The 27,641-nt window shown below is 50.4% G+C and overlaps 1 protein-coding gene across 1 annotated transcript in view; it reads left to right on the top strand.

Annotated features, from left to right (window-relative positions):
- Positions 1 to 27,150, top strand: part of LOC124026236 (ubiquitin thioesterase ZRANB1-like) — a gene marked incomplete at its 5' end in the record, with an annotated part of 36,303 nt that extends 9,153 nt beyond the window's left edge. Inside the window, 7 exon segments of the mRNA XM_046339348.1 lie at positions 432 to 503; positions 11,156 to 11,354; positions 14,763 to 14,883; positions 16,024 to 16,153; positions 22,532 to 22,761; positions 26,449 to 26,626; positions 26,629 to 27,150. Of these exon segments, the coding sequence (XP_046195304.1) occupies positions 432 to 503; positions 11,156 to 11,354; positions 14,763 to 14,883; positions 16,024 to 16,153; positions 22,532 to 22,761; positions 26,449 to 26,626; positions 26,629 to 26,666 (968 nt within the window).
- Between the last annotated feature and the right edge of the window lie 491 nt (positions 27,151 to 27,641).

Raw genomic sequence — 27,641 nt, 5'->3', positions numbered from 1 at the left:
TTTGTGTGTGTGTGGGGGGTGTTAGGCAGTCAGTATAGGCAAATGTGAACAGGGGGAGTTTTGTAATCTAGCTGATAATAATATTTGCAGTTTTTTTTAAAGTCACCTAATTCCTCTCTCTCGCTATCTCTCTCTCTCTCTCTCTCTCTCTCTCTCTCTCTCTCTCTCTCTCTCTCTCTCTCTCTCTCTCTCTCTCTCTCTGTGTCTCTCTCTCTCCTCTCTCTCTCTCTCTCTGTCTCTCTCTCTCTCCCTCTCCCTCTCTCTCTCCTCTCTCTCTCTCTCTCTCTCTCTCTCTCTCTCTCTCTCTCTCTCTCTCTCTCTCTCTCTCTCTCTCTCTCTCTCTCTCTCTCTCTCTCTCTCTCTCTCTCTCTCTCTCTCTCTCTCTCTCTCTCTCTCTCTCTCTCTCTCTCTCTCGTTGTGTGTTTCTGCAGACATCGAAGATCTGCCCACTGCAGTCCAGGAGAAGCTGTTTGACGAGGTGTTAGACCGAGATGTACAGAAAGGTAAAAAGATCTCAGAGGATTCTTGATATCTCTGGATATTTCTCAATATCTCCCATCAACCCCATGCCAGGGATGCAAACTATATATATAATATTTACCATTAGAATCAAGTGTGTGTGTGTGTGCGTGTGTGCGTGTGTGTGTGTGCGTGTGTATGTGCGTGTGTGTGTGTGGTTTGATCCTTTTGCGTCCGTCTCAGATGACCAGTTGTAAAGTGATGAAAGAGAGAAGCTCCTTTAAGACCACACGCTGTTCCATGAGAGTCAACTCTGTGCCAAATATACACCGTGTACAAAACATTAGGAACACCTTCCCAATATTGAGTTGCACCCCCTTTAGCCCCTTAGAACAGCCTCAATTCATTGGGTCGTGGACTCGACACAAATTATTGAATGAGTTCCACAGGGCTGCTGGAGGATGTTGACTCGAATGTGTCCCACAGTTGTGTCATGTTGGCTGGATGTCCTCATGTTGGCTCGATGTCCTTTGGGTGGTGGACCGTTCTTGATACACTCGGGGAAACTGTTGAGTGTGGAAAAACCCAGCAGCGTTGCAGTTCTTGACACACTCAAACCGGTGCACCCTGGACCCTACTACCATACCCTGTTCAAAAGGCACTTAAATATTTAGTCTTGCTCATTCACGCTCTGAATGGCACACATACACAATCCATGCTTCAATTGTCTCCAGTCTTTAAAGTCCTTCTTTAACCCGTCTCTGACCAGGTGAATCCAGGTGAAAGATATGATCTCTTATTGATGTCACTTGTTAAATCCACTTCAATTAAATTTAAATCCACTCCTTCATCTACATGTCTCCTCCCCTTCATCTACATGTCTCCCCCCCTTCATCTACATGTCTCCCCCCCTTCATCTACATGCCTCCTCCCCTTCATCTACATGTCTCCTCCCCTTCATCTACATGTCTCCTCCCCTTCATCTACATGTCTCCCCCCCTTCATCTACATGCCCCTCCCCTTCATCTACATGTCTCCTCCCCTTCATCTACATGTCTCCTCCCCTTCATCTACATGTCTCCTCCCCTTCATCTACGTGTCTCCTCCCCTTCATCTACGTGTCTCCTCCCCTTCATCTACATGTCTCCTCCCCTTCATCTACACTGATTGAAGTGGATTTAACAAGTGACATCAATAAGGGATCATATCTTTCACCTGGATCCACCTGGTCAGGCTGTTATTGAAAGAGCAGGTGTTCCTAATGTTTGTGCACTCAGTGTATGTTAGGTGTGAATTTTGTGGGTGATAATTCTGCGTCAGTCAATCTTTCAGATGAGCAGGTAGAAAAGCGAAGAGTCCTCCTTTTAGGAGCCCCAATCTGCTCCTCTCCTCAGCTAGCGAGTTACCTCACCACCCTCTCCTCAGCTAGCTAGTTAACTCACCGTCCTCTCCTCAGCTAGCTAGTTACCTCACCGTCCTCTCCTCAGCTAGCTAGTTACCTCACCGTCCTCTCCTCAGCTAGCTAGTTACCTCACCTCCCTCTCCTCTCCCCAGCTAGCTAGTTACCTCACCGCCCTCTCCTCTCCTCAGCTAGCTAGTTACCTCACCGCCCTCTCCTCTCCTCAGCTAGCTAGTTACCTCACCTCCCTCTCCTCAGCTAGCTAGTTACCTCACCACCCTCTCCTCTCCCCAGCTAGCTAGTTACCTCACCGCCCTCTCCTCTCCTCCGCTAGCTAGTTACCTCACCGCCCTCTCCTCTCCTCAGCTAGCTAGTTACCTCACCACCCTCTCCTCTCCTCAGCTAGCTAGTTACCTCACCGTCCTCTCCTCAGCTAGCTAGTTACCTCACCACCCTCTCCTCTCCCCAGCTAGCTAGTTACCTCAACCTCCTCTCCTCCGCTAGCTAGTTACCTCACCGCCCTCTCCTCTCACCAGCTAGCTAGTTACCTCAACCTCCTCTCCTCCGCTAGCTATTTACCTCACCGCCCTCTCCTCTCACCAGCTAGCTAGTTACCTCACCGCCCTCTCCTCTCACCAGCTAGCTAGTTACCTCACCGCCCTCTCCTCTCCTCCGCTAGCTAGTTACCTCACCGCCCTCTCCTCTGCTAGCTAGTTACCTCACCGCCCTCTCCTCTCCTCAGCTAGCTAGTTACCTCACCGCCCTCTCCCCAGCTAGCTAGTTACCTCACCTCCCTCTCCTCTCCCCAGCTAGCTAGTTACCTCACCGCCCTCTCCTCTCCCCAGCTAGCTAGTTACCTCACCGCCCTCTCCTCTCCTCAGCTAGCTAGTTACCTCACCTCCCTCTCCTCAGCTAGCTAGTTATCTCACCGCCCTCTCCTCCGCTAGCTAGTTACCTCACCGCCCTCTCCTCTCCTCAGCTAGCTAGTTACCTCACCTCCCTCTCCTCAGCTAGCTAGTTACCTCACCGCCCTCTCCTCTCCCCAGCTAGCTAGTTACCTCACCGCCCTCTCCTCTCCTCAGCTAGCTAGTTACCTCACCTCCCTCTCCTCAGCTAGCTAGTTACCTCACCGCCCTCTCCTCTCCCCAGCTAGCTAGTTACCTCACCTCCCTCTCCTCTCACCAGCTAGCTAGTTACCTCACCACCCTCTCCTCTCCCCAGCTAGCTAGTTACCTCACCTCCCTCTCCTCTCACCAGCTAGCTAGTTACCTCACCACCCTCTCCTCTCCCCAGCTAGCTAGTTACCTCACCGCCCTCTCTTCAGCTAGCTAGTTACCTCACCTCCCTCTCCTCTCCTCCGCTAGCGAGTTACCTCACCACCCTCTCCTCAGCTAGCTAGTTACCTCACCACCCTCTCCTCTCCCCAGCTAGCTAGTTACCTCACCGCCCTCTCCTCAGCTAGCTAGTTACCTCACCTCCCTCTCCTCTCCTCCGCTAGCAAGTTACCTCACCACCCTCTCCTCAGCTAGCTAGTTTCCTCACCTCCCTCTCCTCAGCTAGCTAGTTACCTCACCACCCTCTCCTCTCCTCAGCTAGCTAGTTACCTCACCGCCCTCTCCTCCGCTAGCTAGTTACCTCACCGCCCTCTCCTCTCCTCAGCTAGCTAGTTACCTCACCGCCCTCTCCTCAGCTAGCTAGTTACCTCACCGCCCTCTCCTCTCACCAGCTAGCTAGTTACCTCTCCTCTCACCAGCTAGCTAGTTACCTCACCACCCTCTCCTCTCACCAGCTAGCTAGTTACCTCACCTCCCTCTCCTCTCACCAGCTAGCTAGTTACCTCACCGCCCTCTCCTCTCACCAGCTAGCTAGTTACCTCACCGCCCTCTCCTCAGCTAGCTAGTTACCTCACCGCCCTCTCCTCTCACCAGCTAGCTAGTTACCTCACCGCCCTCTCCTCCGCTAGCTAGTTACCTCACCGTCCTCTCCTCAGCTAGCTAGTTACCTCACCGTCCTCTCCTCTCCTCCGCTAGCTAGTTACCTCACTGCCCTCTCCTCAGCTAGTTAGTTACCTCACCGTCCTCTCCTCTCACCAGCTAGCTAGTTACCTCACCGTCCTCTCCTCAGCTAGTTAGTTACCTCACCGTCCTCTCCTCTCCTCCGCTAGCTAGTTACCTCACCGTCCTCTCCTCAGCTAGTTAGTTACCTCACCGTCCTCTCCTCTCCTCAGCTAGCTAGTTACCTCACCGCCCTCTCCTCTCACCAGCTAGCTAGTTACCTCACCTCCCTCTCCTCTCCTCCGCTAGCTAGTTACCTCACCACCCTCTCGTCAGCTAGCTAGTTACCTCACCTCCCTCTCCTCTCCTCCGCTAGCTAGTTACCTCACCACCCTCTCCCCAGCTAGCTAGTTACCTCACCACCCTCTCCCCAGCTAGCTAGTTACCTCACCTCCCTCTCCTCTCCCCAGCTAGCTAGTTACCTCACCGCCCTCTCCCCAGCTAGCTAGTTACCTCACCTCCCTCTCCCCAGCTAGCTAGTTACCTCACCTCCCTCTCCTCTCCTCCGCTAGCTAGTTACCTCACCGCCTTCTCACCAGCTAGCTAGTTACCTCACCACCCTCTCCTCTCACCAGCTAGCTAGTTACCTCACCTCCCTCTCCTCCGCTAGCTAGTTACCTCACCGCCCTCTCCTCTCCTTAGCTAGCTAGTTACCTCACCGCCCTCTCCTCCGCTAGCTAGTTACCTCACCTCCCTCTCCTCTCCTCCGCTAGCTAGTTACCTCACCTCCCTCTCCCCAGCTAGCTAGTTACCTCACCACCCTCTCCTCTCCTCAGCTAGCTAGTTACCTCACCACCCTCTCCTCTCCTCAGCTAGCTAGTTACCTCACCACCCTCTCCTCCGCTAGCTAGTTACCTCACCTCCCTCTCCTCTCCTCCGCTAGCTAGTTACCTCACCGCCCTCTCCTCTCCCCAGCTAGCTAGTTACCTCACCGCCCTCTCCTCTCACCAGCTAGCTAGTTACCTCACCACCCTCTCCTCTCCCCAGCTAGCTAGTTACCTCACCGCCCTCTCCTCTCACCAGCTAGCTAGTTACCTCACCTCCCTCTCCCCAGCTAGCTAGTTACCTCACCTCCCTCTCTCCTCCTCCGCTAGCTAGTTACCTCACCTCCCTCTCCTCTCCCCAGCTAGCTAGTTACCTCACCGCCCTCTCCTCCGCTAGCTAGTTACCTCACCTCCCTCTCCTCTCCCCAGCTAGCTAGTTACCTCACCTCCCTCTCCTCTCACCAGCTAGCTAGTTACCTCACCACCCTCTCCTCTCACCAGCTAGCTAGTTACCTCACCACCCTCTCCTCTCACCAGCTAGCTAGTTACCTCACCTCCCTCTCCCCAGCTAGCTAGTTACCTCACCACCCTCTCCTCTCCTCCGCTAGCTAGTTACCTCATCTCCCTCTCCTCCGCTAGCTAGTTACCTCACCACCCTCTCCTCTCACCAGCTAGCTAGTTACCTCACCACCCTCTCCTCTCCTCAGCTAGCTAGTTACCTCACCACCCTCTCCTCTCACCAGCTAGCTAGTTACCTCACCACCCTCTCCTCAGCTAGCTAGTTACCTCACCACCCTCTCCTCTCCTCAGCTAGCTAGTTACCTCACCTCCCTCTCCTCAGCTAGCTAGTTACCTCACCACCCTCTCCTCAGCTAGCTAGTTACCTCACCACCCTCTCCTCTCACCAGCTAGCTAGTTACCTCACCACCCTCTCCTCTCACCAGCTAGCTAGTTACCTCACCACCCTCTCCTCTCCTCAGCTAGCTAGTTACCTCACCACCCTCTCCTCTCACCAGCTAGCTAGTTACCTCACCACCCTCTCCTCTCACCAGCTAGCTAGTTACCTCACCACCCTCTCCTCTCCTCAGCTAGCTAGTTACCTCACCACCCTCTCCTCTCACCAGCTAGCTAGTTACCTCACCACCCTCTCCTCTCACCAGCTAGCTAGTTACCTCACCACCCTCTCCTCTCACCAGCTAGCTAGTTACCTCACCACCCTCTCCTCTCACCAGCTAGCTAGTTACCTCACCACCCTCTCCTCTCACCAGCTAGCTAGTTACCTCACCACCCTCTCCTCTCACCAGCTAGCTAGTTACCTCACCACCCTCTCCTCTCACCAGCTAGCTAGTTACCTCACCTCCCTCTCTCCTCCTCCGCTAGCTAGTTACCTCACCTCCCTCTCCTCTCCCCAGCTAGCTAGTTACCTCACCGCCCTCTCCTCCGCTAGCTAGTTACCTCACCTCCCTCTCCTCTCCCCAGCTAGCTAGTTACCTCACCTCCCTCTCCTCTCACCAGCTAGCTAGTTACCTCACCACCCTCTCCTCTCACCAGCTAGCTAGTTACCTCACCACCCTCTCCTCTCACCAGCTAGCTAGTTACCTCACCACCCTCTCCTCTCCTCAGCTAGCTAGTTACCTCACCGCCCTCTCCTCAGCTAGCTAGTTACCTCACCTCCCTCTCCTCTCCTCCGCTAGCGAGTTACCTCACCACCCTCTCCTCAGCTAGCTAGTTACCTCACCTCCCTCTCCTCAGCTAGCTAGTTACCTCACCACCCTCTCCTCTCCTCAGCTAGCTAGTTACCTCACCGCCCTCTCCTCTCCTCCGCTAGCTAGTTACCTCACCGCCCTCTCCTCTCCTCAGCTAGCTAGTTACCTCACCGCCCTCTCCTCAGCTAGCTAGTTACCTCACCGCCCTCTCCTCTCACCAGCTAGCTAGTTACCTCTCCTCTCACCAGCTAGCTAGTTACCTTACCACCCTCTCCTCTCACCAGCTAGCTAGTTACCTCACCTCCCTCTCCTCTCACCAGCTAGCTAGTTACCTCACCGCCCTCTCCTCTCACCAGCTAGCTAGTTACCTCACCGCCCTCTCCTCAGCTAGCTAGTTACCTCACCGCCCTCTCCTCTCACCAGCTAGCTAGTTACCTCACCGCCCTCTCCTCTCCTCCGCTAGCTAGTTACCTCACCGTCCTCTCCTCAGCTAGCTAGTTACCTCACCGTCCTCTCCTCTCCTCCGCTAGCTAGTTACCTCACCGCCTTCTCACCAGCTAGCTAGTTACCTCACCACCCTCTCCTCTCACCAGCTAGCTAGTTACCTCACCTCCCTCTCCTCAGCTAGTTAGTTACCTCACCGTCCTCTCCTCTCACCAGCTAGCTAGTTACCTCACCGTCCTCTCCTCAGCTAGTTAGTTACCTCACCGTCCTCTCCTCTCCTCCGCTAGCTAGTTACCTCAACGTCCTCTCCTCAGCTAGTTAGTTACCTCACCGTCCTCTCCTCTCACCAGCTAGCTAGTTACCTCACCTCCCTCTCCTCTCCTCCGCTAGCTAGTTACTTCACCACCCTCTCGTCAGCTAGCTAGTTACCTCACCTCCCTCTCCTCTCCTCCGCTAGCTAGTTACCTCACCACCCTCTCCCCAGCTAGCTAGTTACCTCACCACCCTCTCCCCAGCTAGCTAGTTACCTCACCTCCCTCTCCTCTCCCCAGCTAGCTAGTTACCTCACCGCCCTCTCCCCAGCTAGCTAGTTACCTCACCTCCCTCTCCCCAGCTAGCTAGTTACCTCACCTCCCTCTCCTCTCCTCCGCTAGCTAGTTACCTCACCGCCTTCTCACCAGCTAGCTAGTTACCTCACCACCCTCTCCTCTCACCAGCTAGCTAGTTACCTCACCTCCCTCTCCTCTCCTCCGCTAGCTAGTTACCTCACCGCCCTCTCCTCTCCTTAGCTAGCTAGTTACCTCACCGCCCTCTCCTCCGCTAGCTAGTTACCTCACCTCCCTCTCCTCTCCTCCGCTAGCTAGTTACCTCACCTCCCTCTCCCCAGCTAGCTAGTTACCTCACCACCCTCTCCTCTCCTCAGCTAGCTAGTTACCTCACCACCCTCTCCTCTCCTCAGCTAGCTAGTTACCTCACCACCCTCTCCTCCGCTAGCTAGTTACCTCACCTCCCTCTCCTCTCCTCCGCTAGCTAGTTACCTCACCGCCCTCTCCTCTCCCCAGCTAGCTAGTTACCTCACCGCCCTCTCCTCTCACCAGCTAGCTAGTTACCTCACCACCCTCTCCTCTCCCCAGCTAGCTAGTTACCTCACCGCCCTCTCCTCTCACCAGCTAGCTAGTTACCTCACCTCCCTCTCACCAGCTAGCTAGTTACCTCACCTCCCTCTCTCCTCCTCCGCTAGCTAGTTACCTCACCTCCCTCTCCTCTCCCCAGCTAGCTAGTTACCTCACCGCCCTCTCCTCCGCTAGCTAGTTACCTCACCTCCCTCTCCTCTCCCCAGCTAGCTAGTTACCTCACCTCCCTCTCCTCTCACCAGCTAGCTAGTTACCTCACCACCCTCTCCTCTCACCAGCTAGCTAGTTACCTCACCACCCTCTCCTCTCACCAGCTAGCTAGTTACCTCACCTCCCTCTCCCCAGCTAGCTAGTTACCTCACCACCCTCTCCTCTCCTCCGCTAGCTAGTTACCTCATCTCCCTCTCCTCCGCTAGCTAGTTACCTCACCACCCTCTCCTCTCACCAGCTAGCTAGTTACCTCACCACCCTCTCCTCTCCTCAGCTAGCTAGTTACCTCACCACCCTCTCCTCTCACCAGCTAGCTAGTTACCTCACCACCCTCTCCTCAGCTAGCTAGTTACCTCACCACCCTCTCCTCAGCTAGCTAGTTCCCTTGCCTCCCTCTCCTCAGCTAGCTAGTTACCTCACCACCCTCTCCTCAGCTAGCTAGTTACCTCACCACCCTCTCCTCTCACCAGCTAGCTAGTTACCTCACCACCCTCTCCTCTCACCAGCTAGCTAGTTACCTCACCACCCTTTCCTCTCCTCAGCTAGCTAGTTACCTCACCACCCTCTCCTCTCACCAGCTAGCTAGTTACCTCACCACCCTCTCCTCTCACCAGCTAGCTAGTTACCTCACCACCCTCTCCTCTCACCAGCTAGCTAGTTACCTCACCACCCTCTCCTCTCACCAGCTAGCTAGTTACCTCACCACCCTCTCCTCTCACCAGCTAGCTAGTTACCTCACCACCCTCTCCTCTCACCAGCTAGCTAGTTACCTCACCTCCCTCTCTCCTCCTCCGCTAGCTAGTTACCTCACCTCCCTCTCCTCTCCCCAGCTAGCTAGTTACCTCACCGCCCTCTCCTCCGCTAGCTAGTTACCTCACCTCCCTCTCCTCTCCCCAGCTAGCTAGTTACCTCACCTCCCTCTCCTCTCACCAGCTAGCTAGTTACCTCACCACCCTCTCCTCTCACCAGCTAGCTAGTTACCTCACCACCCTCTCCTCTCACCAGCTAGCTAGTTACCTCACCTCCCTCTCCCCAGCTAGCTAGTTACCTCACCACCCTCTCCTCCGCTAGCTAGTTACCTCACCTCCCTCTCCTCCGCTAGCTAGTTACCTCACCACCCTCTCCTCTCACCAGCTAGCTAGTTACCTCACCACCCTCTCCTCTCCTCAGCTAGCTAGTTACCTCACCACCCTCTCCTCTCACCAGCTAGCTAGTTACCTCACCACCCTCTCCTCTCCTCAGCTAGCTAGTTACCTCACCACCCTCTCCTCAGCTAGCTAGTTACCTCACCTCCCTCTCCTCAGCTAGCTAGTTACCTCACCACCCTCTCCTCAGCTAGCTAGTTACCTCACCACCCTCTCCTCTCACCAGCTAGCTAGTTACCTCACCACCCTCTCCTCTCACCAGCTAGCTAGTTACCTCACCACCCTCTCCTCTCCTCAGCTAGCTAGTTACCTCACCACCCTCTCCTCTCACCAGCTAGCTAGTTACCTCACCACCCTCTCCTCTCACCAGCTAGCTAGTTACCTCACCACCCTCTCCTCTCCTCAGCTAGCTAGTTACCTCACCACCCTCTCCTCTCACCAGCTAGCTAGTTACCTCACCACCCTCTCCTCTCACCAGCTAGCTAGTTACCTCACCACCCTCTCCTCTCACCAGCTAGCTAGTTACCTCACCACCCTCTCACCAGCTAGCTAGTTACCTCACCACCCTCTCCTCTCACCAGCTAGCTAGTTACCTCACCACCCTCTCCTCTCAGCAGCTAGCTAGTTACCTCACCACCCTCTCCTCTCACCAGCTAGCTAGTTACCTCACCACCCTCTCCTCTCACCAGCTAGCTAGTTACCTCACCGCCCTCTCCTCTCCTCAGCTAGCTAGTTACCTCACCGCCCTCTCCTCTCACCAGCTAGCTAGTTACCTCACCGCCCTCTCCTCTCCTCAGCTAGCTAGTTACCTCACCACCCTCTCCTCTCCCCAGCTAGCTAGTTACCTCACCTCCCTCTCCCCAGCTAGCTAGTTACCTCACCTCCCTCTCCTCTCCTCCGCTAGCAAGTTACCTCACCGCCCTCTCCTCTCCCCAGCTAGCTAGTTACCTCACCACCCTCTCCCCAGCTAGCTAGTTACCTCACCTCCCTCTCCTCTCACCAGCTAGCTAGTTACCATCAGGGTTTACTACACAGACGTTTCAGCTCTACGTCCTTATTGACTGTTCGCTTACCCCAATGATTCTCCCAGGTGTGTGTCGGTCTCAGAGGTGTCTTGTGACATATTTCAGCTCGTCGTGTAATTGGGTTACATGGGAGAAATAGGATGCTCCAGTTGGTTGTTGCAGGGCCAAGGGGAGACGAGGGAAGAATTAAGTAATTGAGTTGCTGTGTCCTCTCTATTCCTCCCTCTCTAAATGGCTAACAATGTATGTGTCCTCTCTGTGTCTGTGTGTGTCCTTTCTCTGTGTGTGTGTGTGTGTGTGTCTGTGTGTGTCCTTTCTCTGTGTGTGTGTGTGTGTGTGTGTGTGTCTGTGTGTGTCCTTTCTGTGTGTGTGTGTGTGTGTGTGTGTGTGTGTGTGTGTGTGTGTGTGTGTGTGTGTGTGTGTGTGTGTGTGTGTGTGTGTGTGTGTGTGTGTGTGTGTGTGTGTGTGTGTGTGTGTGTCTTTTCTCTCTCTCTCTCTCTCTCTCTCTCTGTGTGTGTGTGTGTCCTTTCTCTCTGTGTGTGTGTGTCCTTTCTCTGTGTGTGTGTGTCTGTGTGTGTCTTTTCTCTCTCTCTCTCTTTGTGTGTGTGTGTGTGTGTGTCCTTTCTCTCTGTCTATGTGTGTGTGTGTGTCCTTTCTCTGTGTGTGTGTGTGTGTGTGTCCTTTCTCCCTGTGTGTGTGTATGTGTGTCCTTTCTCTCTGTCTGTGTGTGTGTCCTTTCTCTTTGTGTGTGTGTGTGTGTCCTTTCTCCCTGTGTGTGTGTGTGTGTCCTTTCTGTCTGTGTGTGTGTCTCCACAGAGCTAGAGGAGGAGTCTCCCATCATCAACTGGTCCTTGGAGCTGGGTACCAGGCTGGACAGCAGACTGTATGCCCTGTGGAACCGTACCCAGGGAGACTGCCTGTTAGACTCAGTACTGCAGGCTACCTGGGGGATATACGACAAGGACTCTGTCCTCCGCAAGACCCTCCACGACAGCCTGCATGACTGCTCTCACTGGTAAGAAGCACAAGGATATGGGACACACACACACACACACACACACACACACACACACACACACACACACACACACACACACACACACACACACACACACACACACACACACACACACACACACACACACACACTGTCCCCTGCAAAGATTTACAGGACAGACTGCACGACTGCTCTCCCTGTTGAGAATTACACACACTGTGGCCATCTCTGGTCCCCCCCCCCTATCCACACACTGTGGCTGGGCTCTGGCCCCCTATCCACACACTGTGGCTGGGCTCTGGCCCCCTATCCACACACTGAGTCTGGGCTCTGCCCCCCCCCCCCCCTATCCACACACTGTGGCCATCTCTGGCCCCCCTATCCACACACTGTGGCTGGGCTCTGGCCCCCTATCCACACACTGTGGCTGGGCTCTGGCCCCCTATCCACACACTGTGGCTGGGTTCTGGCCCCCTATCCACACACTGAGTCTGGGCTCTGCCCCCCCCCCTATCCACACACTGTGGCCATCTCTGGCCCCCTATCCACACACTGTGGCTGGGCTCTGGCCCCCCTATCCACACACTGTGTCTGGGCTTTGCCCCCCCCCCCTATCCACACACTGTGGCTGGGCTCTGGCCCCCTATCTACACACTGTGGCTGGGCTCTGGCCCCTATCTACACACTGTGGCTGGGCTCTGCCCCCTATCTACACACTGTGGCTGGGCTCTGGCCCCCTATCTACACACTGTGGCTGGGCTCTGGCCCCCTATCTACACACTGTGGCTGGGCTCTGGCCCCCTATCTACACACTGTGGCTGGGCTCTGGCCCCCTATCTACACACTGTGGCTGGGCTCTGGCCCCCTATCTACACACTGTGGCTGGGCTCTGGCCCCCTATCCACACACTGTGGCTGGGCTCTGGCCCCCCCCTATCCACACACTGTGGCTGGGCTCTGGCCCCCCCCTATCCACACACTGTGGCTGGGCTCTGGCCCCCCCCTATCTACACACTGTGGCTGGGCTCTGGCCCCTATCCACACACTGTGGCTGGGCTCTGGCCCCCTATCCACACACTGTGGCTGGGCTCTGGCCCCCCTATCCACACACTGTGGCTGGGCTCTGGCCCCCCTATCCACACACTGTGGCCAATACAATATACCTTTATTGTTCATATGTTACAGTGACCCCCCCTCAATATTGCGATTCGATGTTCCAAACATACGGCTCGCTACATGTCTACTCCAGAGAGACAGGGAGCAGGATAACACGAGTTCTGATCAGTCAGGGAAATGAAAGAGCTGAAAACACGTTGGCTCACTATTCTAAAAGAAGATGGAAAACAAGCTACAGATGGAAACACGTCTGGAATTTAGCTGGTTCATTGGGTTGTATTGGATCCCTGGTAGGTAGTTACATTGGGTTGTATTGGATCCCTGGTAGGTAGTTACATTGGGTTGTATTGGATCCCTGGTAGGTAGTTACATTGGGTTGTATTAGATCCCTGGTAGGTAGTTACATTGGGTTGTATTGGATCCCTGGTAGGTAGTTACATTGGGTTGTATTGGATCCCTGGTAGGTAGTTACATTGGGTTGTATTGGATCCCTGGTAGGTAGTTACATTGGGTTGTATTGGATCCCTGGTAGGTAGTTACATTGGGTTGTATTGGGATCCCTGGTAGGCTGTTACATTGGGTTGTATTGGATCCCTGGTAGGCTGTTACATTGGGTTGTATTGGATCCCTGGTAGGTAGTTACATTGGGTTGTATTGGATCCCTGGTAGGCTGTTACATTGGGTTGTATTGGATCCCTGGTAGGTAGTTACATTAGGTTGTATTGGATCCCTGGTAGGCTGTTACATTGGGTTGTATTGGATCCCTGGTAGGTAGTTACATCTGTAGGAGATGAGATGATGGCTACTGTTGTATTGGATCCCTGGTAGGTAGTTACATTGGGTTGTTTTGGGTCCCTGGTAGGCTGTTACATTGGGTTGTATTGGATCCCTGGTAGGCAGTTACATTGGGTTGTATTGGATCCCTGGTAGGCAAAGCTATTGAGATGTTTGTTCTGTGTTCTTGGTTCTATACACGGTGGGAGTCGTGGTATTGAGGTGTTTGTTCTGTGTTCCAGGTTCTACACACGGTGGGAGTCGTGGTATTGAGGTGTTTGTTCTGTGTTCCAGGTTCTACACACGGTGGAAGGAGTGGTAGTGAGATGTTTGTTCTGTGTTCCAGGTTCTACACACGGTGGGAGTCGTGGTATTGAGGTGTTTGTTCTGTGTTCCAGGTTCTACACACGGTGGGAGTCGTGGTATTGAGATGTTTGTTCTGTGTTCCAGGTTCTACACACGGTGGAAGGAGTGGGAGTCCTGGTAGTGAGATGTTTGTTCTGTGTTCCAGGTTCTACACACGGTGGGAGTCGTGGTAATGAGATGTTTGTTCTGTGTTCCAGGTTCTACACACGGTGGGAGTCGTGGTATTGAGATGTTTGTTCTGTGTTCCAGGTTCTACACACGGTGGAAGGAGTGGGAGTCCTGGTAGTGAGATGTTTGTTCTGTGTTCCAGGTTCTACACACAGTGGAAGGAGTGGGAGTCGTGGTATTGAGGTGTTTGTTCTGTGTTCCAGGTTCTACACACGGTGGGAGTCGTGGTATTGAGATGTTTGTTCTGTGTTCCAGGTTCTACACACGGTGGGAGTCGTGGTAGTGAGATGTTTGTTCTGTGTTCCAGGTTCTACACACAGTGGAAGGAGTGGGAGTCGTGGTATTGAGGTGTTTGTTCTGTGTTCCAGGTTCTACACACGGTGGGAGTCGTGGTATTGAGGTGTTTGTTCTGTGTTCCAGGTTCTACACACGGTGGAAGGAGTGAGAGTCGTGGTAGTGAGATGTTTGTTCTGTGTTCCAGGTTCTACACACGGTGGAAGGAGTGGGAGTCCTGGTAGTGAGATGTTTGTTCTGTGTTCCAGGTTCTACACACGGTGGGAGTCGTGGTATTGAGGTATTTGTTCTGTGTTCCAGGTTCTACACACGGTGGAAGGAGTGGGAGTCGTGGTAATGAGATGTTTGTTCTGTGTTCCAGGTTCTACACACGGTGGAAGGAGTGGGAGTCCTGGTAGTGAGATGTTTGTTCTGTGTTCCAGGTTCTACACACGGTGGGAGTCGTGGTATTGAGATGTTTGTTCTGTGTTCCAGGTTCTACACACGGTGGAAGGAGTGGGAGTCCTGGTAGTGAGATGTTTGTTCTGTGTTCCAGGTTCTACACACGGTGGGAGTCGTGGTAATGAGATGTTTGTTCTGTGTTCCAGGTTCTACACACGGTGGAAGGAGTGGGAGTCGTGGTATTGAGATGTTTGTTCTGTGTTCCAGGTTCTACACACGGTGGAAGGAGTGGGAGTCCTGGTATTGAGATGTTTGTTCTGTGTTCCAGGTTCTACACACGGTGGAAGGAGTGGGAGTCGTGGTATTCTCAGAGCTTTGGTCTCCACTTCTCCCTCCGAGAAGAACAGTGGCAGGAGGACTGGGCCTTCATACTCTCTCTGGCCAGCCAGGTAACTAACTAACTAACTGACTGACTGACTGACTGACTGACTGACTGACTGACTGACTGACTGACTGACTGACTGACTGACTGACTGACTGACTGACTGACTGACTGACTGACTGACTGACTGACTGACTGACTGACTGACTGACTGACTGACTGACTGACTGACTGACTGACTGACTGACTGACTGACTGACTGACTGACTGACTGACTGACAGACAGACAGACAGACAGACAGACAGACAGACAGACAGACAGACAGACAGACAGACAGACAGACAGACAGACAGACAGACAGACAGACAGACAGACAGACAGACAGACAGACAGACAGACAGACAGACAGACAGACAGACAGACAGACAGACAGACAGACAGACAGACAGACAGACAGACAGACAGACAGACAGACAGACAGACAGACAGACAGACAGACAGACAGACAGACAGACAGACAGACAGACTTTCTATCCCCTGTGTTATAAAATGTAATATTATTATTGGAGGTACTTTGTTTATCTGATCAGAGGTCTACAATATGCAGCTGTCACTATCATGACCAAATCATGTGAAAGCACCTCAAATGGATTGAAATGCTAATGGCAGTCCAGTGACTTGAATGGGATTTGTGTCCCCAATGCTAAAAACATTAGCATGTGTAAAAAGTGCCATGGAAACTAAAGCGGAGCACGGATTGCTGTCGTACCTTGTCCATGGACTGCTGACAGGATGAGGAAACCAGTGTAATTTGGGTAGACTATCCCTTTAAGCCTTCCATTGTGAGGAGACTGTAGTACTGTAGTACATTAAATATCTCCTAATCGTCAGTCTCATGCCTGTCTGCCTGTTTGCCTGTCTGTCTGTCTGCCTGTCTGCCTGTTTTCCTGTCTGTCTGTCTGTCTGTCTGTCTGTCTGTCTGTCTGTCTGTCTGTCTGTCTGTCTGTCTGTCTGTCTGTCTGTCTGTCTGTCTGTCTGTCTGTCTGTCTGTCTGTCTGTCTGTCTGTCTGTCTGTCTGTCTGTCTGCCTGCCTGTCTGTCTGTCTGTCTGTCTGTCTGTCTGTCTGTCTGCCTGTCTGCCTGCCTGCCTGTCTGTCTGTCTGTCTGTCTGTCTGTCTGTCTGTCTGTCTGTCTGTCTTCCCCACAGCCTGGTGCCAGCCTGGAACAGACTCACATCTTTGTTCTAGCCCACATTCTTCGTCGACCAATCATCGTGTACGGAGTGAAGTATTACAAGAGTTTCCGTGGAGAGACGTTAGGCTACACTCGTTTCCAAGGTGAGTGGAGAGACGTTAGGCTACACTCGTTTCCAAGGTGAGTGGAGAGACGTTAGGCTACACTCGTTTCCAAGGCTACGCTCGTTTCCAAGGTGAGTGGAGAGACGTTAGGCTACACTCGTTTCCAAGGTGAGTGGAGAGACGTTAAGCTACACTCGTTTCCAAGGTGAGTGGAGAGACGTTAGGCTACACTCGTTTCCAAGGCTACACTCGTTTCCAAGGCTACACTCGTTTCCAAGGTGAGTAGAGAGACGTTAGGCTACACTCGTTTCCAAGGTGAGTGGAGAGACGTTAGTGGAGAGACGTTAGGCTACACTCGTTTCCATGGTGAGTGGAGAGACGTTAGGCTACACTCGTTTCCAAGGCTACACTCGTTTCCAAGGTGAGTGGAGAGACGTTAGGCTACACTCGTTTCCAAGGTGAGTGGAGAGACGTTAGGCTACACTCGTTTCCAAGGTGAGTGGAGAGACGTTAGGCTACACTCGTTTCCAAGGCTACACTCGTTTCCAAGGTGAGTGGAGAGACGTTAGGCTACACTCGTTTCCAAGGTGAGTGGAGAGACGTTAGTGGAGAGACGTTAGGCTACACTCGTTTCCAAGGCTACACTCGTTTCCAAGGTGAGTGGAGAGACGTTAGGCTACACTCGTTTCCAAGGTGAGTGGAGAGACGTTAAGCTACACTCGTTTCCAAGGTGAGTGGAGAGACGTTAGGCTACACTCGTTTCCAAGGCTACGCTCGTTTCCAAGGCTACACTCGTTTCCAAGGTGAGTAGAGAGACGTTAGGCTACACTCGTTTCCAAGGTGAGTGGAGAGATGTTAGGCTACACTCGTTTCCAAGGTGAGTGGAGAGACGTTAAGCTACACTCGTTTCCAAGGTGAGTGGAGAGACGTTAAGCTACACTCGTTTCCAAGGCTACACTCGTTTCCAAGGTGAGTGGAGAGACGTTAGGCTACACTCGTTTCCAAGGTGAGTGGAGAGACGTTAAGCTACACTCGTTTCCAAGGCTACGCTCGTTTCCAAGGTGAGTGGAGAGACGTTAAGCTACACTCGTTTCCAAGGTGAGTGGAGAGATGTTAGGCTACACTCGTTTCCAAGGTGAGTGGAGAGACGTTAGGCTACACTCGTTTCCAAGGCTACACTCGTTTCCAAGGTGAGTGGAGAGACGTTAAGCTACACTCGTTTCCAAGGCTACACTCGTTTCCAAGGTGAGTAGAGAGACGTTAGGCTACACTCGTTTCCAAGGTGAGTGGAGAGATGTTAGGCTACACTCGTTTCCAAGGCTACACTCGTTTCCATGGTGAGTGGAGAGACGTTAAGCTACACTCGTTTCCAAGGCTACACTCGTTTCCCAGGTGAGTGGAGAGACGTTAGGCTACACTCGTTTCCATGGTGAGTGGAGAGACGTTAGGCTACACTCGTTTCCATGGTGAGTGGAGAAACGTTAGGCTACACTCGTTTCCATGGTGAGTGGAGAAACGATAGGCTACACTCGTTTCCAAGGCTACACTCGTTTCTATGGTGAGTGGAGAGACGTTAGGCTACACTTGTTTCCATGGTGAGTAGAGAGACGTTAGGCTACACTCGTTTCCAAGGTGAGTAGAGCGGCAGAATTATTATCTTGGGAGTCTATTGTGATAATAAGCAGGTTTAACGAGGACCCAAACACTTCAGTCTTTCAAACATAATGGGCAGCTAGGTAACGGGTTCCAGCTATAACTCACATCTATATAAGTAGACCAGTCAGTCTGACCTCAGACCTGTAGAGAGTTCTAGCTATAACTCACATCTATATAAGTAGACCAGTCAGTCTGACCCCAGACCTGTAGAGAGTTCTAGCTATAACTCACATCTATATAAGTAGACCAGTCAGTCTGACCCCAGACCTGTAGAGAGAGAGAGAGATAGAGACTAATGGGCAGCTAGGTAACGGGTTCTAGCTATAACTCACATCTATATAAGTAGACCAGTCAGTCTGACCTCAGACCTGTAGAGAGAGAGAGAGATAGAGACTAATGGGCAGCTAGGTAACGGGTTCTAGCTATAACTCACATCTATATAAGTAGACCAGTCAGTCTGACCTCAGACCTGTAGAGAGTTCTAGCTATAACTCACATTTATATAAGTAGACCAGTCAGTCTGACCCCAGACCTGTAGAGAGAGAGAGAGAAAGACACACACGTCATGTCATTATAGAGTGGGTGGCAGGATTTTACCAACCTTGATCCTGCATGTGAAATAGTGTGTTGTTATTAGACCAGAGGAAGCTGTAGATAGAGACTGTGTGTTATTAGACCAGAGGAAGCTGTAGATAGAGACTGTGTGTTATCAGACCAGAGGAAGCTGTAGATAAAGACTGTGTTATTAGACCAGGTGAAGCTGTAGATAGAGACTGTGTGTTGTTATTAGACCAGAGGAAGCTGTAGATAGAGACTGTGTGTTGTTATTAGACCAGAGGAAGCTGTAGATAGAGACTGTGTGTTATTAGACCAGAGGAAGCTGTAGATAGAGACTATGTGTTATTAGACCAGAGGAAGCTGTAGATAGAGACTGTGTGTTATTAGACCAGAGGAAGCTGTAGATAGAGACTGTGTGTGTTGTTATTAGACCAGAGGAAGCTGTAGATAGAGACTGTGTGTTATTAGACCAGAGGAAGCTCTAGATAGAGACTGTGTTGTTATTAGACCAGAAGAAGCTGTAGATAGAGACTGCGTGTTATTAGACCAGAGGAAGCTGTAGATAGAGACTGTGTGTTATCAGACCAGAGGAAGCTGTAGATAGAGACTGTGTGTTATCAGACCAGAGGAAGCTGTAGATAGAGACTGTGTGTGTTGTTATTAGACCAGAGGAAGCTGTAGATAGAGACTGTGTGTGTTGTTATTAGACCAGGTGAAGCTGTAGATAGAGACTGTGTGTGTTGTTATTAGACCAGAGGAAGCTGTAGATAGAGACTGTGTGTTATCAGACCAGAGGAAGCTGTAGATAGAGACTGTGTGTTATCAGACCAGAGGAAGCTGTAGATAGAGACTGTGTGCTGTTATTAGACCAGAGGAAGCTGTAGATAGAGACTGTGTGTGTTGTTATTAGACCAGGTGAAGCTGTAGATAGAGACTGTGTGTGTTGTTATTAGACCAGAGGAAGCTGTAGATAGAGACTGTGTGTGTTGTTATTAGACCAGAGGAAGCTGTAGATAGAGACTGTGTGTTATTAGACCAGAGGAAGCTGTAGATAGAGACTGTGTGTGTTGTTATTAGACCAGAGGAAGCTGTAGATAGAGACTGTGTGTGTTGTTATTAGACCAGGTGAAGCTGTAGATAGAGACTGTGTGTGTTGTTATTAGACCAGAGGAAGCTGTAGATAGAGACTGTGTGTGTTGTTATTAGACCAGAGGAAGCTGTAGATAGAGACTGTGTGTGTTGTTATTAGAACAGAGGAAGCTGTAGATAGAGACTGTGTGTGCTGTTATTAGACCAGAGGAAGCTGTAGATAGAGACTGTGTTGTTATTAGACCAGTGGAAGCTGTAGATAGAGACTGTGTGTTATCAGACCAGAGGAAGCTGTAGATAGAGACTGTGTGTTATCAGACCAGAGGAAGCTGTAGATAGAGACTGTGTGCTGTTATTAGACCAGAGGAAGCTGTAGATAGAGACTGTGTGTGTTGTTATTAGACCAGGTGAAGCTGTAGATAGAGACTGTGTGTGTTGTTATTAGACCAGAGGAAGCTGTAGATAGAGACTGTGTGTGTTGTTATTAGACCAGAGGAAGCTGTAGATAGAGACTGTGTGTTATTAGACCAGAGGAAGCTGTAGATAGAGACTGTGTGTGTTGTTATTAGACCAGAGGAAGCTGTAGATAGAGACTGTGTGTGTTGTTATTAGACCAGGTGAAGCTGTAGATAGAGACTGTGTGTGTTGTTATTAGACCAGAGGAAGCTGTAGATAGAGACTGTGTGTGTTGTTATTAGACCAGAGGAAGCTGTAGATAGAGACTGTGTGTGTTGTTATTAGAACAGAGGAAGCTGTAGATAGAGACTGTGTGTGCTGTTATTAGACCAGAGGAAGCTGTAGATAGAGACTGTGTGTTGTTATTAGACCAGTGGAAGCTGTAGATAGAGACTGTGTGTTATCAGACCAGAGGAAGCTGTAGATAGAGACTGTGTGTTATCAGACCAGAGGAAGCTGTAGATAGAGACTGTGTGTGTTGTTATTAGACCAGTGGAAGCTGTAGATAGAGACTGTGTGTTGTTATTAGACCAGAGGAAGCTGTAGATAGAGACTGTGTGTGTTGTTATTAGACCAGAGGAAGCTGTAGATAGAGACTGTGTGTGTATGCGTCTCTGTCTCTGTCTAAACTGAGCCTACATATGAAACCTTATAGGAACCACATATTAGCCCATAGCAGAGTTGTATATGGGTTGTGGGCGCGAGGGGCCCAGGAGTGGGGTTGCCATGCATGGTTGCTGGGTAACATTAAAACAACATGGCACTCCATGTAAATCCATTTCCTTTCATGTTCAAAATAGACTACAGTTAATAGAAGGGCCCTAGCAACCAATGCAGCAACACTAGATCATGAAAGGACCACTCAAGGCCCTCGTTGGGGGAATAAGTGTTTTCATTTGCTATTATTTTGGGATCAAATGTAATACGGTATGTAGACTTTACCGTGAAATGCTTACCTACGAGCCCTTTCCCAACAGTGCAGTTAAAAAGTACAAAAATTAGCAAATTGATAAAAAGACATTTGTAACGCAATAAAATAACAACGAGGCGATGTACAGTCTATATACAAGGAGTAACCGTTCCCGAGGCAAGGTACGGAGGTACGAGGTAGTAGTGAGTCGGGGTACTGAGGTACGAGGTAGTAGTGAGTCGGGGTACGAGGTAGTGAGTCGGGGTACTGAGGTACGAGGTAGTAGTGAGTCGGGGAACGAGGTAGTAGTGAGTCGGGGAACGAGGTAGTAGTGAGTCGGGGTACTGGAGAACGAGGTAGTAGTGAGTCGGGGTACTGGGGTACGAGGTAGTAGTGAGTCGGGGAACGAGGTAGTAGTGAGTTGGGGAACGAGGTAGTAGTGAGTCGGGGTACGAGGTAGTAGTGAGTTGGGGTACTGGGGTACGAGGTAGTAGTGAGTTGGGGTACGAGGTAGTAGTGAGTCGGTGTACTGGGGTACGAGGTAGTAGTGAGTCGGGGTCCTGGGGAACGAGGTAGTAGTGAGTTGGGGTACGAGGTAGTAGTGAGTCGGTGTACTGGGGTACGAGGTAGTAGTGAGTCGGGGTCCTGGGGAACGAGGTAGTTGTGAGTCGGCGTAGTGGGGTACAAGGTAGTAGTGAGTCGGGGTACGAGGTAGTAGTGAGTCGGGTACGAGGTAGTAGTGAGTCGGGGTACGAGGTAGTAGTGAGTCGGGGTCCTGGGGTACGAGGTAGTAGTGAGTCGGGGTACTGGGGTACGAGGTAGTAGTGAGTCAGGGTCCTGGGGAACGAGGTAGTAGTGAGTCGGGGTACTGGGGTACGAGGTAGTAGAGAGTCAGGGTCCTGGGGAACGAGGTAGTAGTGAGTCAGGGTCCTGGGGAATGAGGTAGTAGTGAGTCGGGGTACTGGGGTACGAGGTACTAGTGAGTCAAGGTACTGGGGTACGAGGTAGTAGTGAGTCAAGGTACTGGGGTACGAGGTAGTAGTGAGTCAAGGTACTGGTGTACGAGGTAGTAGTGAGTCGGTGTACTGGGGAACGAGGTAGTAGTGAGTCAGGGTACTGGGGAACGAGGTAGTAATGAGTCGGGGTACTGGGGAACGAGGTAGTAGTGAGTCGGGGTACTGGGGAACGAGGTAGTAGTGAGTCGGGGTACTGGGGAACGAGGTAGTAGTGAGTCAGGGTACTGGGGAACGAGGTAGTAATGAGTCGGGGTACTGGGGAATGAGGTAGTAGTGAGTCGGGGTACTGGGGAACGAGGTAGTAGTGAGTCGGGGTACTGGGGTACGAGGTAGTAGTGAGTCGGGGTACGAGGTAGTAGTGAGTCAGGGTACTGGGGTACGAGGTAGTAGTGAGTCGGGGTACTGGGGTACGAGGTAGTAGTGAGTCGGGGTACTGGGGTACGAGGTAGTAGTGAGTCGGGGTGCTGGGGTACGAGGTAGTAGTGAGTCGGGGTACTGGGGTACGAGGGAGTAGTGAGTCGGCGTACTGGGGTACGAGGTAGTTGGGAGATTTATTGAGGTAATATGTACGTGTAGGTTTGGTTTGGTTATTTTTAGTACTATGTACATAGTAGGAGAGAAAGGCATAAAGTCCGGGTAGCCATTTGATTAACTGATAGAGACACTGACCTGTCTCTCTACCTGTACAGGTGTGTACCTGTCTGAGACTGACCTGTGTCTCTACCTGTACAGGTGTGTACTTGCCCCTGTTGTGGGAGCAGAGCTTCTGTTGGAAAAGTCCCATCGCCCTGGGTTACACACGCGGACACTTCTCTGCCCTGGTCGCCATGGAGAACGACGGCTACGACAATCGCGGCGCGGGCGCCAACCTTAACACTGACGATGACGTCACCGTAACCTTCCTGCCGCTGGTGGACAGCGAGAGAAAACTGCTGCATGTACATTTCCTGTCTGCACAAGAGGTAACATTAACTCTTAGCCTACCCCCCCTCCCCCCCAGAGGAAATCTAATTACATAATATTAAAATCCATCTGTTTAAACTAGAGAGATGTTGTTTTTTTGGTGTCTCAACCCGCCGATATCGACCTTCCGCATCTACAGTGAAAAGTGGGACAGTAAAGTGACAGTTATAAATGTATGTGGGTATAACTGACAGTTATTAATGTATGTGGGTATAACTGACAGTTATTAATGTATGTGGGTATAACTGACAGTAAAGTGCCAGTTATTAATGTATGTGGGTATAACTGACAGTTATAAATGTATGTGGGTATAACTGACAGTAAAGAGACAGTTATTAATGTATGTGGGTATAACTGACAGTAAAGAGACAGTTATTAATGTATGTGGGTATAACTGACAGTTATTAATGTATGTGGGTATAACTGACAGTAAAGTGACAGTTATTAATGTATGTGGGTATAACTGACAGTAAAGTGACAGTTATTAATGTATGTGGGTATAACTGACAGTAAAGTGACAGTTATTAATGTATGTGGGTATAACTGATAGTAAAGTGACAGTTATTAATGTATGTTGGTATAACTGACAGTTATTAATGTATGTGGGTATAACTGACAGTTATTAATCTATGTGGGTATAACTGACAGTAAAGTGACAGTTATTAATGTATGTGGGTATAACTGACAGTAAAGTGACAGTTATTAATGTATGTTGGTATAAGTGACAGTTATTAATGTATGTGGGTATAACTGACAGTTATTAATGTATGTGGGTATAACTGACAGTTATTAATGTATGTGGGTATAACTTGAAGTTATTAATGTATGTGGGTATAACTTGAAGTTATTAATGTATGTGGGTATAACTGACAGTAAAGTGACAGTTATTAATGTATGTGGGTATAACTGACAGTAAAGAGACAGTTATTAATGTATGTGGGTATAACTGACAGTAAAGAGACAGTTATTAATGTATGTGGGTATAACTGACAGTTATTAATGTATGTGGGTATAACTGACAGTTATTCATGTCTGTGGGTATAACTGACAGTAAAGAGACAGTTATTAATGTATGTGGGTATAACTGACAGTTATTCATGTATGTGGGTATAACTGACAGTTATTCATGTCTGTGGGTATAACTGACAGTAAAGAGACAGTTATTAATGTATGTGGGTATAACTGACAGTAAAGAGACAGTTATTAATGTATGTGGGTATAACTGACAGTTATTAATGTATGTGGGTATAACTGACAGTTATTCATGTCTGTGGGTATAACTGACAGTAAAGTGACAGTTATTAATGTATGTGGGTATAACTGACAGTTATTCATGTCTGTGGGTATAACTGACAGTAAAGAGACAGTTATTAATGTATGTGGGTATAACTGACGGTGGCTACCGATAGTGGATGATATTTAACACGATATAAATTATACTAAAATACAGTGAAATTTCCAGACATATAATGAGAACATTCTAGAAATCTAAAACATTAGGAACACCTGATCTTTCCATGACAGCCTGACCAGGTGGATCCAGGTGAAAGATATGATCCCTTATTGATGTCACTTGTTAAATCCACTTCAAACAGTGTAGACGAAGGGGAGGAGACATGTAGATGAAGGGGAGGAGACATGTAGATGAAGGGGAGGAGACATGTAGATGAAGGGGAGGAGACATGTAGATGAAGGGCAGGAGACATGTAGATGAAGGGGAGGAGACATGTAGATGAAGGGCAGGAGACATGTAGATGAAGGGGAGGAGACATGTAGATGAAGGGCAGGAGACATGTAGATGAAGGGGAGGAGACATGTAGATGAAGGGGAGGAGACAGGTGGTTAAATAAGGATTGTTAGACCTTGAGACATGAATTGTGTATGTGTGACATTCAGAGGGTTTATGGGCAAGACAAAATATGTGTAAGTGCCTTTTGAACAGGCTATGGTAGTAGGTACCAGGTATACTGGTTTGTGTCAAGAACTGCAACGCTGCTGGGTTTTTCACGCTCAACCGTTTCCTGTGTGTATCAAGAACGGTCCACCACCCAAAGGACATCCAGACAACCTGACACAACTGTTGGGGAAGCATTAGAGTCAACATGGGCCAGGATCCCTGTGGAACGCTTTCAACACCTTGTAGAATCAATGCCCTGATGAATTGAGGCTGTTCTGAGGGGCAAAAGGAGGGGGGGGGTGCAACTCAATATTAGGAAGGTGTTCAATGTTTTGTACACTCAGTGTGTATTTAAAACAATTGTCGTTTTTATTTACAATCCCTTTATCCAAACGGTTTACTCATTCACCTAGCTCTTATCAAATAGCTCTCATCACCTAGATTTTATCAAATAGCTCTTATCAAATAGCTCTTATCACCTAGCTCTTATCAAATAGCCTCCTCCCCGCCTTCATTAATACAGTGTCTTTGTAGACCCGCCTCCTCCTCCTTCATTAATACAGTGTCTCCATCGACACGCCTCCTCCCTCCTTCATTAATACGGTGTCTCTGTAGACACGCCTCCTCCTCCTTCATTAATACAGTGTCTCCATCGACACGCCTCCTCCTCCCACCTTCATGAATACAGTGTCTCTGTAGACACGCCTCCTCCACCCACCTTCATTAATACGGTGTCTCTGTAGACGCGCCTCCTCCTCCCCACCTTCATTAATACAGTGTCTCTGTAGACACGCCTCCTCCACCTTCATTAATACGGTGTCTCTGTAGACACTCCTCCTCCTCCCCACCTTCATTAATACAGTGTCTCTGTAGACACGCCTCCTCCCCACCTTCATTAATACGGTGTCTCTGTAGACACGCCTCCTCCTCCCACCTTCATTAATACGGTGTCTCTGTAGACACGCCTCCTCCCTCCTTCATTAATACGGTGTCTCTGTAGACACGCCTCCTCCTCCTCCACCTTCATTAATACGGTGTCTCTGTAGACACGCCTCCTCCACCTTCATTAATACAGTGCCTCCATTGACACGCCTCCTCCTCCCCACCTTCATTAATACGGTGTCTCTGTAGACACGCCTCCTCCACCTTCATTAATACGGTGTCTCTGTAGACACGCCTCCTCCTCCCCACCTTCATTAATATGGTGTCTCTGTAGACACGCCTCCTCCTCCCCACCTTCATTAATACGGTGTCTCTGTAGACACGCCTCCTCCTCCTCCACCTTCATTAATACGGTGTCTCTGTAGACACGCCTCCTCCTCCCCACCTTCATTAATACGGTGTCTCTGTAGACACGCCTCCTCCTCCCCAACTTCATTAATACGGTGTCTCTGTAGACACACCTCCTCCTCCCCACCTTCATTAATACGGTGTCTCTGTAGACACGCCTCCTCCCTCCTTCATTAATACGATGTCTCTGTAGACATGCCTCCTCCTCCTCCACCTTCATTAATACAGTGTCTCTGTAGACACGCCTCCTCCCTGTCTTCTCTTGAGAGCCATGTCTGCCTACGGCGGCCTTTCTCAATAGCAAGGCTATGCTCACTAAGTCTACATAGTCAAAGCTTTCCTTAAGTTTGGGTCAGTCACAGTGGTCAGGTATACTGCCACTGTGTACTCTCTGTGTAGGGCCAAATAGCATTCTAGTTTGCTTAGTATTTTGTTGTTAATTCTTTCCAATGTGTGTCTCTCTCCCTCTCTCTCTCTCTCTCTCTCTCTCTCTGTCTAGATGGGTAACGAGGAGCAGCAGGAGAAGTTGTTGAGGGAGTGGCTGGACTGCTGTGTAACGGAGGGAGGCATGTTGGCCGCAATGCAAAAGTCGTCCCGTCGACGCAACCACCCACTGGTCACACAAATGGTGGAGAACTGGCTGGATGGATACCGACAGATCTGTCCCTGCGCCTCTCTCCCGACGGGGAGGAGGAGGAGGAGGAGGAAGATGAGTGAAGGATGGGAAGGACACAGTGACACAGACACAGGAGAGGGCGTCACTGGATGGGGACTCGAGACCACTAGCATCCTTCATACGGTACCATACGCCTCCTCACCTCAGAGAGAGAGGATCCACGGTCTTCTGCGCTGCCGTCTGAGGCTGTATCCCAAAGCACATAGGGTTCTGGTCAAAAAAAAGTAGTGCGCACTATATAGGGGAATAGGTTGGCATTTGGGATGCAGGCGGAGCGATCGATGGTCTCTCACTCTGCCGTCTCAGAAGCACTGAAAAGAGGAGACCTGCTCTGGTCCTGAAAGAACTCTTGGAACACATTCTAGAATCTCCTCTACAAAACCATGGCAACAACAATGGGTGCGTTCGTAAATTCACTCTGGAGTGCGTTGTCAGTTCGTAAATTCACTCTGGAGGGCGTTGTCAGTTCGTAAATTCACTCCGGAGTGCGTTGTCAGTTCGTAAATTCAGAGCGCACACTGGAACGCTCTGGCCGAGGAGTAGGGTTGATCTGAACGTCCTGACCTCACAACGGCAATCAAGCCCACAAGCTAACTGGCTAAAGTTGGTTAGCTTGCTAGCTACTTCCAGACACATAATGAGAGAACACCTCACTCTGAACATTTTCCCCCCCTAGCAGAGCTGGTTAGGCTGTTTACATGTTATCCAGAGCGTTGGTGACTGTAACTGTGCTGCCGGCAACAATTGAATTACGTTTTTCTTTTTGCAGAGGTTTACTGACACGGGTGTGTTGCGCGTTTATAAATGAATCAGTTATTCTCTCACACTGACGACATTCTGTTCTGAAATGGGAGTCGACAGCCAGAGTGACTTTACGAACGCACCCAAGGACAAACAACCACCACCAAGTAGCCACCCATATTATTTCAGATAAAGAACTATAGTTTGTGAAATGTTAATCGTCTTTAAAATATTGAGTGTTTTTTTTTTTCCTCCCCATTTTTCCCCCCAGTGTA

Source organism: Oncorhynchus gorbuscha, unplaced genomic scaffold (genome assembly GCF_021184085.1).
Source record: "Oncorhynchus gorbuscha isolate QuinsamMale2020 ecotype Even-year unplaced genomic scaffold, OgorEven_v1.0 Un_scaffold_2666, whole genome shotgun sequence".
NCBI classification, from domain to species: Eukaryota; Metazoa; Chordata; class Actinopteri; order Salmoniformes; family Salmonidae; genus Oncorhynchus; species Oncorhynchus gorbuscha.
Note: the sequence above shows the minus strand (reverse complement) of the source record. Positions and strands in the feature narration are given on the sequence as shown.